This window comes from Musca autumnalis, unplaced genomic scaffold (genome assembly GCF_047663935.1).
Source record: "Musca autumnalis isolate F117 unplaced genomic scaffold, ASM4766393v1 scaffold_4, whole genome shotgun sequence".
NCBI classification, from domain to species: Eukaryota; Metazoa; Arthropoda; class Insecta; order Diptera; family Muscidae; genus Musca; species Musca autumnalis.
The window spans coordinates 13,428,425-13,443,442 of NW_027411977.1; the positions used below are offsets into that span (position 1 = coordinate 13,428,425).

The window sequence follows — 15,018 nt, forward strand, 5'->3', positions numbered from 1 at the left end:
AAAGCGTTCCTTAACCCCGTTCCTAACCCCCGATTATTTCACAATGAAAAAGAAAATGGACGAAAAACAGAAGAAAAAGTCGAACGCTGACAAAACTAAATTAAAAACTGTGAAATAAAAGACGAAAATTGATTTTTTTATGTTTCTTTTTGACTTTGCTGCCAGATCTACCATTTTTCCGTTCCTTTACTTTTCTGGTAAAAATGTTCATGAGAGAGCAATTTTGAGCAATTTTGACACTTTTCTCTTTTACCACCCTTACCATTAAAAATGTAAGGGAACAAAGCTGAAATTTGTCGAACAGAAAGTAGTAGAATAGAAAGCCATTTTGGCTCTCTCTCACTTTCTTAAAAAATGACTCCAGTTTTACTACTTTTTGGGATTAAGGAACGCTTTCCGAGTTAAAAATGGTAAAACTTAAAAAAAACTTTAACGTAAAGGAACAAAGCTAAAAATAAAAGAATAAAGAAGAAAAGGACAAACGAGTTCGAAATTGGCTCGGCCTTCTTTATTCTTTTATCAGAAGCAAGCAAGGCAAGCAGGCGAGGCAACTTATATACTTAAGGCATAGGTATATAAGCTGCCTTCGGCCTTCTTTATTCTTTTATTTTTGTTATGTCAGAAATGAAGCAGGAAAGCGAGGCTGCTAATGTACCCAGGCCTTGAACGATCTTTTACTAGTCCCGATGCTTCTACATGGTCTAATTTAGGGTATTAGCTATGACGATATCCCGGCTCCACACTTTACTCCTAACCCCATACATTCCGTGTTTGAATGTGAGTCAAGCTCAAGCGATATAGGTCTGTACTGGACGGATTGATTTCTAGAAAGGCAAGTGCCAACGTTGTAAGCTACAGGTGACAGTAAGCTTTGATGTCTGGATCGCGGCGACCATGACTTTGTTGCGAACGAGGCATTTCCAGGCGCTGAACAAGATGATGTGGTGTTAGGTGCTACGTTGGTTGTTGTTGGGGACACTGTGGGGGTATCTCGTATTCTGATCACGACAATTAATCCGATGGGAAAATTGGAAACAGTCTGGGAGATGTTCTGGCATATAAAGCTGCCATATAACTCCTATCGCTGTAATCCTGGAAGGGCAACGAGCTCCCCTACATCAATTATATCTAACCGAAGTTGACCTACCGCCTTAACCCATGAATTTTACATTTTCATAGACGAACGTGACATTGGATGTTGAAGGGATGCCAAACAACCCAAGGATCAAAGGTAATAGGGCATCTACTAAGAGACTCCTTCACCCAATATCCGCTGGGTTGACCACTACTATTTAGTTAATTCGCATGGGGATCACTTATTTCAAATATAACTATTCTAAACTACTCCTATATTTTTTTCAGAGATACACCCTAATGTTCCCGCAAAATCCCGAACCAAAGTATACACCAAATGTTCATTGTTCCTGGCACTTTATACTGAAATCGCAAATGTTACTTCGTTTCAATTACATTGATTTGCAAAATGTGTCGCAAATTTCTGGCAAATGTCAAGACTATGTAGAAGTTACAGGAGATTATGTAAGTTGTGCATCCAAACCGATTTTGGGCTCAAATATAAAGTGCTCTACTATTCAGTCGATGTATTTTCCTTTTTACTTGCAGAATTCATTTCAATTTTGTGGTCATATTTCGAATTATATCTTACGAACTACAGAAATTACGAGTACCAATGGAAAATTGGAGGTTATTTTCCACAGTGATGCTGCGGAAGAGGGCAAAGGTTTCGAGCTTGTAACAGAAAGTGTGAATGGTATGTATAGAAGAAGGAAAAACAGACGTAAATAATTTGATCAATATTTACTTGGACATAACAAAAACGTGTGTGTGTAAATTCTTATAAAAATATTTCATTTTATCTTTAGTATGCAATCAAACCTATAACGACCTGAGTGGTAATTTAGAGTATTCAATGGATCGTCCAGGCAATAATGCCTGCCAAACAATCATCTCGGTTCCGGATAAATATAACCTTAATTTCTATATTAACCGCATAGACTTCATTAATAACAAATGCAATAATTCATATTTCAGGGTAAGCAAAACTACTATATTGAGTCTTAAATGTAATTTGAAATACATATATTTTGTTTTTGTTTTGAATAATGTACACGCAACACGCACAAATGTATACATAATATTTTATTATTTTATTACAGATAACTGACAACAAAACAAATTCAACCATTTATGATCGTTGTCAAAACTCAAATCAGCTTATCTCAGTTTTTACAACCACAAATGTGGTTCGAATTGAAGCCTACAATAAAAGGATAACATCGCTAACATATTCAACAACTCTACGCACTGACATGCCAGGATGTGGCGGGACTTTTAATATGAACGAAGGCAGTATTGTTAGTCCAAACTATGAAGGAATGCGTAAGTTTACAAATTGCGTTTGGACTGTTCGCGTTCCAGCTCCAAATAGTATAAACCTTCATTTCGTCTGTAAGTAAATTGGCGGAGGTGCACAACTGGAGAATATTCCTATTAACTTTGTTCACACACATTTTTAGCATTCAATATGGGCCCAATCACCAATTGCCACTTGGATAATTTGCAAATTTATGAAATAATGTCAGATGGCTCGGAAAAGCTGTTGAAGACCCTCTGTGGCCCAGAAAAGCCTGGAAATGTAAAATCGACTTCAAATCAAATACGCATAATTTCTAAGACATCGCCGAATATTGACGGATCCGGGTGGTCACTTATGTATATCATTTTGAATACAATTAAATAATCTTACTCATTTTTAATATAAATAATATAAATATAATAATATAATATAAATAAATAATAATATAAATATGTATGTATAAATAAAATGTATGTTTTAATTGTTATTATTACTTTAATAGCCCGTTTCCACGGTACGTCGTTCGTTCTCTATTCGTTGTTCGACCCATAACTACGAATAAATTACTTATTTCCCCACACAAAATTCCATAAACGAACGACGTTGTTCGATTAGAAATACTCTCTGAACTACGAATAAGTATGTCCCATCCCTAACAAATGAGAGAATTTATCGAAAAAAATTAATTATGACATGTCCAAATTCAAAATTAAAAAATTTTTGAAAACACAAACAATTTTAGAAATAAGGAAAAAGATGAATGGAAATTAATGAACTAAATATTTTATATAGATGCAGAAGGTAGATGGCTGTGTTTCCTTCTTAATTGCACACTCATTTCTTGTCCGTTAGTTCAAAATCGCGTAAAAAAATCAGAAATAAAAATAGGTAAAAAACTTTTTAAGTTAAACGGTTTTATGTTAAACATACATTGCAATGTTTAAGATAAATGTACTAAAAACCAAAAAATAATAAAATACAGTCGTGGGAATTATAAACATATGCATAGACTAGACTAAAATAAAACCGTGGGACACGTCAATAATCTACAAATTATCGACTTAATGTGCGATAGAAGAATCGTTTAATTCGTCGTTAGGCAGTTGGCCCGCAGACGGTGAGGAAATTACTTACTATTTTCTTGATCATGGAAATTCCAATAGTTATACACTCCATGTAAATAAAAGAGATGTTTCAACTAGTTTATCGTTGGACATTCACACTGCTGGCTGGCGAGGAATCGTTTCACTGCTCGTAGTTTGTCTTTAATCGAAAAAGTACTATTCGCTCACCACTATGAAACCCTAAAACTCGCTTATAAGCGAGCTTGCTAGCTTGTTTCCACATTCTAGCCCTACTTATCACACGTCCATCGTTGTCGGTTGAACAACTGCCTAATTATAGTGTAACATTACAAAACAAACATTTTAATCAACGATTGCAGACAATTGACGTGCCCCACGGTTTTATTTTAGTCTAGTCTATGCATATGTTTATAATTCCCACGACTGTATCTATTTTATTATTTTTTAGTTTTTAGTACATTTATCTTAAACATTGCAATGTATGTTTAACATAAAACCGTTTAACTTAAAAAGTTTTTTACCTATTTTTATTTTCTAGTTTTTAGTTTTTATTTCGCATTCTGTTTAATTCATTTAGTGCTTCATTATTGCAAGGTTTCTTGCCCGTTAGTTTATTGCAGTCCAACTCCTCTATACGTAGTCCCTGCAAAGATCTTACTCTACTAAGAGCTACGTAGGCTTGACCATCTTCAAACAGTTTCACACCTATGTATATGACTGCGTGATCCACAGTGCTGGCCTGCATTTTACGTATTGTAGAAGCCCATGATAGTATTAAAGGCAACACACATCTGTGTGTGTCGCTCCCGTTGTTTTGTTAACCTGGCTTCATATTCTTCAGGCGTTTCTGACGCTATCATCTGTGTGTATCGCTCACGTTGCTTTGTTAACCTGGCTTCATATTCTTCAGGCGTTTCTGACGCCGTCATTTGTGTATATCGCTGACGTTGCTTTTTTAACCTGGCCTCATATTGCTCAGGTGTTTTTGACGCTAATTGTTCCCGTCGTTTCTGTAATCGACTATTTCTATCACATTCTTTAGCTCGTTTTGCTTTATACTTTTCTTTCGCTTTTTGAAGCCTTCGTTTACGTTGTGTTGCAGTTTCTGTTTTATTTGTGTTTGTATTTTTTATATATTTTTTTACCATCTTGTTCCCACGAGTAATGGACATTTAAACGGTCGACCCCCCCAGAGGTCCAATAAAGGGGCAAGGCTATGTACAACAAGATGCGCATGAGTCTTGAGGGGAAAACGCTAACGACATATCATTTTTATCCACCCTAATGCCATACAGTTCTCGACGCGTTTTAACCTTTCACCTTAACTTGGGTGGTGTACCGCTAACGACGTATCATTTTTAGCCACCCTAACGCAACACAGTCCTCAACACGATAAAAAATCTTGACTTGGGTGGTGGATTCAGGCTGGATTAATCAGATACCTAAATTACAGATTCAATTTCTAAATTTAAATCTTAATTATACGCCATTTAGTGGCTTCGCCCATCTTAAATATTGAGGTTGTGCACTGTATTCTTCTTGTCAAGCCCTTTTATTTGATACCCATATTGGTGGGATTGATAAAAAATTGTCAGTCATTTGGTAGCGGCGGCCATCTTAGATTTCAATTTTGCATAGTAAATTGTATTCTACTTGTTGAGACCTTTCATTTGATACCCATTTTGAGGGGATTGATAAAACCTAAGTTATACGCCATTTTGTAGAGGCCGCCATCTTAGATTTTAACTTTATATAGTACATTGTATTCATTTGACAACCATATTGATGGGATTGATAAAACCTACGTTATCCGCCATTTTGTAGCGGCCGCCATCTTGGATTTCAAGTTTTTATAGTATATTGTATTCTGCTTGTTGAGCCCTTTCATTTGATACCCATATTGATGGGATTGATAAAACCTACTTTATCCGCCATTTTGTAGCGGGCGATATCTTGAATTTATAATGATAATGAATAAACATAATTGTATTGTCACCAAAATCCAAAGTGTATACAAAATTTCAGATTTATCGGTTGACAGGAAGAGGGTGAAATTTGAATTACTAAATTTGACCCAAGAATAAATAATAAATAAAACAAACGGGGTGAGCTAAATAAAACCATTTAACAAAAAGGAAACAATAACTGAAAGTGTGTATACACAAACATTGCTTTTAAATGTCTCTCTCTCTCTTTAATTTTGAAAATATAAACATATAAAAATATATTGAAAATACAAAATTATTCAGAATTTATGGGAAAAATGAATGAAATGTGTGTAGTTAAATATAGAAGATACATTTGAAGGAAAGTCTATTGTTTTTCCTATTCATTTAATGCATATTTTATGTGTTCGTGAAAAGAAGGAAACAAAAATGAAGGACATTTTGTTTATGTTAATTACGAATGGTGTCGTGGAAAAGGGTTAATTCGTGTACGTCGTTCGACAGGCGAACAACGTAATTGAAACGCTCGTGTGAACATGACATAACTGTTGTTCATATATGTATGTATGTAAATAGTGAGACAAACACAACCCAGTAGAAATTTGAATCTGATTTCATCAACGACAAAATTTCGAAATTTTCGTGACGCAAGACGACAATGTCACCGATTTTTTTGCACTTGCTAAACAATTTTTAACATCGAATATCGAGAACAATGCATTTCCTTAACCCTTTGAACCCCAAATTTGTCAATATCAATATCCTCTTAAATCAAGTCCAATCTTTGAAAAATAATATAAATACAACATTTTTCAGAAGTCCGAATGTGCCAATGACCCTTTGTACTTCATTGAATACCAATCTAACCACCATTTATATTTTCCTCCAATGTAAACATTTTATTACCGCAATGGCCCAATGTTGCCCACAGGCAACTTTCAAATGTATAACTACTGATTGGAACGGTACGTTTGTTTTTTGATTCTATTAGATCAACATATCAGTAATATGTAGTATGGTTACACTAGAGTTTTTTGCCTGGTTAATGCCATGGCCGTGAAAACGGGCTATTAAAGGAAGTTTCAGCCAAAAGACGAGTAAAGTTAATTGACATGAACTGAACAAATATTTGTCCTTCTTTCAGATATATATTTAATAATAAATTATATTATTTTCATTCATGTTTCCTATTTTTTCTCACAATTTTGGTGTTTTCAGTATAGGTTTGTCCTTGTACTTTCTCAGTAAATATTACTCAGTAACTTCTTTTTAGAGAGTAAAGCATTTTATACTCTTTCAAAGGAAAAAATTAAAAAAGTAAAAAGACAACATTCAGTAAAAATTTTCAATTTGATTAATATTTACGATTATGATATTTGAATATTTTAAACTTTTGAGAACTGCCTAAAGCTACAAAATATTAGGCCTGTTTATATTATAGCCTTTTGCGGGGTTAACCTTCTTAATGAGGATTTATTTGACTTATACGCAAAGGAATTGACATTTGAAACCCAGTGGGTTTGTTAAATCCGGTTATATGTAAACGTACTATTACTGAACAAAATTCATTCAGTAAAAATTATAAGTTCTCAGTAATAAAAATTTCAAAACAAGTTTCTCAATTCATTCTCTTGTACTGAACATTTGTGTAAAAAAACAAAATTCAGTAATAATTTGTAATAATTATTACAAATTATCGAGTACGCAGACATACTTATTATTTTCAAATTGTTCTATTTTAAAAATTAACGAGAGAGAGACCTGCCAAAATAACTTTTTGGTGTACAGACTTTCCGGCAGGCATTTGATGTTTGTTTCTAAATTTGTATGCGAATTTGAAACGATGGACAAGAAATGTAACTGCAATGAAAGAGAAGACAACATTTGCTATGATTTGAGTGTATACTAGTAGTTAAACCGTTTACTTTTCATTCATATTCTGCAGTTTTTCTAAAAATGTTTGGGTTTTTAATAAATTTTGTATTTTTCCTGTCATAATTAATTTATTTCTACAAATTCTCTCATTTGCTAGAGATGACAATGTACAAAAATCGTTGTTCGTCCTCTAAATTTTTTATGGGACATGAAGTAATTATATCGTAATTTGGGTTCGAACAACGAATAGAGAGCGAATTAGCTTTAGTATGAACAAGGCATAACCCACTTTGAGAGGATTTATTTGACGTTTGCGCGATGGAATTGACATTTTAAATCCAAACCCGCTGGGTTAAACCGGTTAAGTGTAACCGGGGTATAAGATTTGTTAAAAATGTTGGTTGCAATTATTCAATTCGTTTGACATTTAACGACATTTTATAAAATCACTAAAATATTTCATGTCCAAATTTTTACTCGACTACTTTTACTTAAACAAGCATAACTTCGCCAAGCTAGCTATTTATTTAAAAACATTTTCCATTTTTTTATTCTTCTGAATTCAACCTACCGACACTAACTTAATATATGTATATAAATATCACAAAAAGTGAGGGAATTTCTCATACACAAACAAATTGCCCCCGGGCAACGTCGGGCCACAAAGGGTTGAAGAGTTATAGCATCTTATAGAGAACCATTTTTTACAAGAAAACTACCGAACTTTTTAGATTTTTTAATTTGAAAGTTCCCTTCTTGAACTATTTTCGGAATCTTTATTCTTTTTATTTATTTATTTTTTTTTTTTTTTTCAAACAACTGTCCGCCTATGAATCACTGTTTTTACTAAAGCGGTTTTCGGTACCCACTGTAGCTCGAAAACCAATTTCTTGAGCATATATGAGATCATGTGAGATCATTAAGAACTAAATAATCAAAACGGAATTAAAAAATATTCATTCAAAAATAAGGTGAACTGTCAAATTTCGATTTTAACGAAAACAAGAAAGAAAATATCAGTCAGCCTCTGACCAAAAATAACATACATAAAATATATTGGTTTTGAATCACAGTTTATTTCAAAATAGATGGAGTCTGTAGGTACCCTAATGTGGGCCAAATCATTGACATAAGCTCTGTTCCAGAACTAAAAAGTTTTTACAATTTTTACCACTTTTACACATTTTTCGTTCCCGTACACAAAATTTATATGAAAATCGTTTACGACTTTTACAACTTTTACCACTTTATAATGTACGGGAACAGGCCAATATAGTGCAAACATTTTTAGTAACTCTTGTGCCAGACACTGAATATAACACATGAAAATTTTTTAGCTTTTAGGAGAGAGCGGAGGTGAAGGAGCTCCCTTTCTCCCTTCTTACCCATAAGCTCAAAACATTTTCATGAAATTTTTCATAGTCTGACACAAGACTAAGCAAACGTGTGCTTTATAGAGAAATCGAAATATTTAATTACGTTAAACTGAATTTGGAAGAAAATTTTGAAAAAGTTATCTTGCACACTAGCCATTTTAGTATGTGCCTGCAGGATTTTTGGAGCTTTTGGGCCATTATCTCATGAAGTATGGACTTACTCTGAAAGCAAATTGTACCGTTGTAATAGGGACCGTGAAAACAACCTTCTGCAAAAAATTTCAAATAGATCCGAAAGTCCCAAATTTTGTGTGAGAGGTACACGAAGGACGGGACCGATAAACTACATATTCCGACCTGATACATGACTGGATGAAATAACATTATAACAATACCATTATCTCAGGAAGTATGGACTTGCCCAGAAATCGTTTTTCTTGGCCAAAACCCACATTTTTTGTTGTCACCGATTGTTAATTTCTATATGGGATTCAATAGTAAACATATTGAAAGTAAGGAAAGCAAAAAATTAGATAAATATTGGAAGGTGTGGGCGCGCCGTGCTCCTAAAGACGAAAAATGTTTTCCAATTTTGGAAAATTCGTATTTTTTGGCAAATTTCTGGAGAAAGAAACAGCTACTTTTCAGAAACTATAATAGATATTGTATGTACCGTAGCGTTTACACGAAGTTAGCTATTTTATTTTCCTCAGGTACTAAATTTTAGTGAAATTCTAAGTATAGTAGACTTGAGCTTTTAGGGAACAGCTTCGAACAAAGTTCCGTTTTCACAGAATGATGTCCTCTTTCAGCCCATATATTCCCAGCAAAATTTTCCATGCCAAAGATGCCATTCATTCATGGGTGCAAGTGAGCTGGCATTTCACCTTTTTAGCATCTTCATCGATGAATTTTATATGAGAGTGGACCCCAAAATATGCTATTCATTTTTGGATCCTAAGCATGTCATTTACACCAATGCTTTGACATGTCATTTTCACCAATGCTTTGGCATGTCATTTCCACCAATGCTTTGGTCTGTCATTTTCACCAACCCTTTGCAATGATATTTTCATTACGACGAGAGTTTTAACAACGTTGGTTGTGATTTCGAGTCTCCGACAACATGAGGCCTATTGTAAATAATTAGTCTTATATATTTAGAAAAAAAATTGTATAAATAACCAGTAAGGAAAGGATCATAGTCGGGCGAGGCCAACTACATGATACCCTACACCACTGTGAATATATAAAATATAGGAGATATATGTATATCAATTTGACCTGAGTTCTATATAATATGGGTGACGTAGGGGATGGATGATACCAAGCAACGGTCCTGACCGGTTTTAACATGGCAAAGCCCAGGATTTATTTTGGTCCCTCTTTCATCTCAAGTGGACACTGAAAAAACGAAAGAAAAGAAAAACAACCCCCTCTAAAGTTGACGAACCCCGCAAACGTTTTAAGGACCATGATCTGCGAATCTGCACCTGCAATGTTCGTACTCTCTATAGAGAAGGTGCAGTCTTCGCATTGGCAAACGTACTTGAAAAGTACAAGGCCGATATTACTGCCATACAGGAAATACGATGGATTGGGAAAGGCGTCACAACAACACCTAAAGGTGACGCACTGTATTATAGCTGCCATGACGTAAAGCATGAGTTTGGTTGCGGATTTGTAGTTGGTCGGAGGTTAAAACACCTGGTCTCCAGCTTCACACCCGTGAATGAAAGACTTGCTGCAATTCGAATAAAAGCTAAATTCTTCAACATCAGCTTTATTTGCGCTCATGCTCCCACTGAAGAAAAGGACGAACAGACCAAAGATATATTTTACGAGCGCTTAGAAGAAACATATGACCGTTGCCCTGCCCATGACATTAAAATCATTCTAGGCGATTTTAATGCCAAAATTGGAAAGGAGAATAGCTTTGGCCCAACAGTCGGGAAATTCAGCCTCCACGGTGAAACATCTGACAATGGTATGAGGCTGATAGACTTTGCAGCTGCAAAAAACATGGTAGTTAGCAGTACCAGATTTAATCATCTCGATATTCATAAGGGCACCTGGCTGTCTCCAGATCAGAAAACAAGAAATCAAACCGGCTGAAGAATAATAAGGCAGCAGGAGCAGATGGCTTACCAGCCGAGCTGTTCAAAACCGGAGGCGACACGCTGATAAGGTGTGTTCATCAGCTAGTTAGCACCATCTGGCAGGAAGAACGAGTACCCGACGATTGGAACTTGAGTATCCTGTGCCCCGTCCACAAGAAGGGAGATAAGACTGTATGCTCTAACTATAGGGGCATAAGTCTACTCCCTATTGCCTACAAGATCGTGTCAGGGATATTGTGCGAACGACTAAAGCCAATGGTCAACGAGATAATTGGACCATACCAATGCGGCTTTAGACCTGGCAAGTCCACCATTGAACAGATATTTACCCTGCGGCAAATCCTGTAGAAGACCCAAGAGATGCAGATCGACACCTACCACCTTTTTGTCGATTATAAAGCAGCCTTCGACAGCCCGCGTTCAAAGGTATTCCAAGCCATGTCGGAATTTGGTATCCCCGCAAAGCTCATCCGGCTTTGCAAAATGACTTTAACTGACACGAGGTCCTCAGTTAAAATAGGAAAGAACCTCTCCGAAGAGTTTGGTACCACAAGGGGTTTCAGACAAGAAGACAGCCTTTCGTGTGATCTCTTTAACATCCTGCTGGAAAAGGTTATACGAGAGGCAAACGTCAAAAGAAGTGGCACAATCTACACCAATAGTCACATGTTACTTGCTTATGCTGATGATATAGGCCGATCAGTAAAAGAAGTAACTGATACCTTTATGAAGGTCGAAGGAGAATCTGCTAAAGTGGGTCTGGCGGTAAACGGTGAAAAGACCAAGTTGATGGTGTCGACGCGCAATGCGTCCATTGAGCTCGGACCGACTGTGGAAGTTGGTTCCTATAATATTGAGGTAGTAAAAGACTTCGTCTACCTCGGCACCTCCGTAAACACAACAAACGACATCAGTTGTGAAATAAAAAGAAGAATTGTATTGGCCAACAGATGCTACTTTGGTTTAAGTAAGCAGTTTAAAAACAAAGCCTCATCTCGTCAAACAAAAATAACGGTCTACAAAACACTGATACTACCCGTGCTGATGTATGGCTCCGAAGCCTGGGTACTTGCGCAAGCAGACATGGCAGTGCTTGGTGTGTTTGAGAGAAAAATTCTTCGAAAGATCTACGGACCAATCTGCGTTGACGGTGAATATCGACGTCGCATGAACCACGAGCTGTACCTGCTGTACAACGACATCAATATTGTTAAACGTATCGAGATGCAGCGATTGCGTTGGCTAGGCCATATCATAAGAATGAGCGATGATGACCCCGCTAAAAAGGTGTATAAACACGGACCGCTTGGCGGTGCACGCAGAATTGGCAGGCCAAGGAATAGATGGCGCAAACAAGTGGATGATGAGATGAAAAGGCGCGGTATTCCAGAAAGCGAAGCAACAAATAGAGAGAATTGGAGATCTTTTCTTAGTTCGGCCTATAGAACAAATGTTCTGTAATGGGCCAGCGAAGTAAAAGTAAGTAAGTCTATATAATATAGTACATTTATTAATAGACAAAATGTTGTCACACATTCCAAAGTTCATCAAAATCGGACGTATATAGCGTGTTTGGTGCAGCAAACACGTGAAATCGGGTGAAAATATATATGAGTGCTTTATCCAAATCAGAACCGATTTCGATATAATTTGGCACATTTGTTTTTAAACCGATTTCAGTCCAACAAATCAAATTTCATCAAATTCGATCGTATATAGCGTGTTTGGTGCAGCAAATACTTCAAATCGGCTATATCCAAATCTGAACCGATTTCGATATTATTTGGCACATTTATCCATAGGCCGAATTCCGTCACGCATTCCAAATTTCATTGAAATCGGGCAGATATGGTGTGTTTGGTGCATAAAATACCTCAAATCGGCCGAAAATATATATGGGAGCTATGTCTAAATCTGAGCGATTTCGATATAATTTGGTACATTTATTTATAGACCTAATTCCGTCATAAATTCTAAATTTGATCAAAATTGGACAGATATAGCGTGTTTGGTGCATCAAATACCTCAAATCGGACGAAAATATATATGGGAGCTATATCCAAATCTGAATCGATTTTCACCAAAAGCAAAAGCGTTCTTCCGACGGCTAAAAAAACGATCTTGCCCAATTTTCAGCCATATCGGACAACAAATGCGACCTGTACGTTGAGAACGGACGGACATGACTAAATCGACTTGGAAAGTGATTCTATGCATATCCCTAGAAGGAACTATACAAATGCACTAACACATAATACCCCTTACCACATTGTGGTGAAGGGTATAAAAACACAAAATTCATATCTATTGGATCGATGGAATGCGTTCAGATCAGGGCTTCGGAGTCGGAGTTGGAGTCGGTGTCTAGCAAATTTTGCTGGAGTCGGAGTCGGAGCCGGAGTCGTGAAAAGAAGCTCGACTCCGTTCTACATTTATCAAAATTTGTCAAATCAATTTAAATTATTTAAATGATCATAATTTAAAAAACTCTTAATCTCTATTTTGACTACAAAATGAATATCGGAAACATTTTTCGGTCAATTGATTGGAATAATGTTTCCATGTTCCAAATATACCTAGGGAAGATCTTTTAGAAGATTTACAGGCCATTTTATAGAAGACTCACTGGTCTTCTCTTTTTGTTTTTTATTAGAAGACATTTATGTCTGCTTCGAAAGAGCCTGTTGGACTTCTATGAAATACCTTGTAGTACTTTAAGTGAAATTATACAAAAGACCTACTAGACTTCTTGCTTAATTTGTATGTGAAAAGTTAGAATCTTCTTAAAGACGATGTTCCTGCTATTTTCTAAACGACATATTCGGTCTTTTGAAGAACCATGCGTCTTTTATAAAGAAGTCTGCTTTTTTATAACACTGTGCAACATTTTTAAGGTGATCTTGTGCAAACAATTCGAACTGAGGATTTTTTGAAAGTACAGACCCAAACGACAAGAAACCCTAGTTGGGTTTTGTTGTGTCAGATCCAACTCGGATTTTATGGCCCCATCTAAACATGGTTAAATATTGAGTTTTTAAAGAAATTCGGGGCTATATCTCTGAAACCAATGCGAATCTTCTTCTGACATCGGAAGCAAATTTGTAGATAAGGACAAGAATAAAATATTTGGAGAAATAATGAACTCGAAAATCTATATTTATTGCCTCAAATTTCAAAATATATGCAAAAATTCCACAATTTTTATACTTTTCGCACCATATCTCCAAAACCGTTAATATTTTCTGAATATTTTCTTTTGGAAAAATATTCCCTGGAATGTAATACACAACTCTCAAAATTTTTCTGGGTTCTGTACCCGTCCCCTTCCGTCCGTTTAACACTTTAAATTTTTTGAAATTACATGGATAAAAATGTGTGTTTTTTCCATACCGTTTCCCATATAAAATATAGCCTTTTCACACAAATGGACGTTTTTTAATATATGAGTTTTTATAAGTGTTATAAGAGTTTTATGAAATGCCAAGGAGTATTTTTTTAAATTTCGGAAAAAATTTAATTTTTTTGAAAAAAATTTGAAACGATTTAAAAAAATCCATTTCTAGTATTTTTTTGTTTGTTTATTGGGGTCTGACCTCAAAAAAACACCCATATTTTGATACAAAAAATCTAATTTTAAATTTTGACCTTGAATTCCTCTGCAACCGCTATACCCGAATATGATGGCTTTTGATGTGTCGAAAAGTGTTATCTGTCGAACAAAAAAAGAATTATGGAAATATGTCTATGTTTTCAAAAGTTACAGACTTTTGACTAGGAAAAAACTATTCTGAACCATTGTGGATACAAAGGCAACCTGCTGAAAACAATTTTAAGACGATCCGAGGGGAGTTCTACAACTTCACTTATTTCGAATTTTGTGTGGGAGGTACCACAAGGAGTGGACAGATATTGTCCTTATTCGAAGGCGATCTATATCTGGAAGGAAACTTAAACTAAGTTCGATGTGCAAAATTTGCTTCAAATCGGATGATCCGTGGAGAGTTATCGTGCGCACCAGCCAGACAGACGGGTGGACATGGCTAAATCGACTCGAAATTGTATGAAACGAGTTTCTTCCAAACATACTTGGGGTCTAAAGCCGTTATTTCGATCAGGTACATTTTTGGTCGTACACGGTGAGCCTTAACTAATTTTAAATGTGAGCCTTAACTAAATTTAAATTTGAACTTCTATAACTCAAAAACGGTGAAACCTACGAAAGTATCATAAAGGTCAATC

At 35.7% G+C, this 15,018-nt stretch overlaps 2 protein-coding genes across 2 annotated transcripts in view; one reads left to right on the plus strand and one right to left on the minus strand.

Moving 5' to 3' along the window:
- LOC141401835 (cubilin homolog) overlaps positions 1–2,785 on the plus strand; it is a 30,472-nt gene extending 27,687 nt beyond the window's left edge. The window contains exons 7-11 of the mRNA XM_073982355.1: positions 1,363–1,539; positions 1,624–1,771; positions 1,884–2,053; positions 2,178–2,469; positions 2,538–2,785. Coding sequence (XP_073838456.1) covers positions 1,363–1,539; positions 1,624–1,771; positions 1,884–2,053; positions 2,178–2,469; positions 2,538–2,761 — 1,011 coding nt within the window. The 3' untranslated portion in view covers positions 2,762–2,785. The remainder of the gene's footprint in view (positions 1–1,362; positions 1,540–1,623; positions 1,772–1,883; positions 2,054–2,177; positions 2,470–2,537) is intronic.
- LOC141404301 (gonadotropin-releasing hormone receptor-like) overlaps positions 1–15,018 on the minus strand; it is a 262,725-nt gene that overhangs the window by 40,346 nt on the left and 207,361 nt on the right. The window lies entirely within an intron of this gene.